A 267-nucleotide genomic window follows, 5' to 3' on the forward strand; every position below is an offset into this window, starting at 1 on the left:
GTGTCCTCCAGCTGCGGGGGCTTGCAGAACTGGCACATGATGGCGGCGCTGATGTTGATGGTCTGGCGGTAGCGTTCCACCACCCGCTCCAGTGTCAGGTTGCGGAAGAGGCTGCCCAGGCCCCGCTCACCCAGGTCCACGTCCCGCTGGCAGGCCGGGCAGGGGAAGCTGACGGTCTGGGGATGCACGGTGCCCCGCTTGCGCCCCGGGTAGGTGCCGAAGCCTGTGGGAGGGAGGCAGGGAGGGCGTCAGGTGGGGCTCAGCGCC

General features: G+C 70.0%; 1 protein-coding gene across 1 annotated transcript in view; it reads right to left on the reverse strand.

Moving 5' to 3' along the window:
• The window catches only part of TRIM46 (tripartite motif containing 46), a 10331-nt gene that overhangs the window by 7000 nt on the left and 3064 nt on the right, over positions 1–267 (reverse strand). The window contains 1 exon segment of the mRNA XM_009274460.1: positions 54–261. Within this exon segment, the coding sequence (XP_009272735.1) occupies positions 54–261 (208 nt within the window).

The sequence above is a fragment of the Aptenodytes forsteri genome, unplaced genomic scaffold (genome assembly GCF_000699145.1).
Source record: "Aptenodytes forsteri isolate BGI_AS27 unplaced genomic scaffold, ASM69914v1 Scaffold624, whole genome shotgun sequence".
In the NCBI taxonomy this organism is placed as follows: domain Eukaryota; kingdom Metazoa; phylum Chordata; class Aves; order Sphenisciformes; family Spheniscidae; genus Aptenodytes; species Aptenodytes forsteri.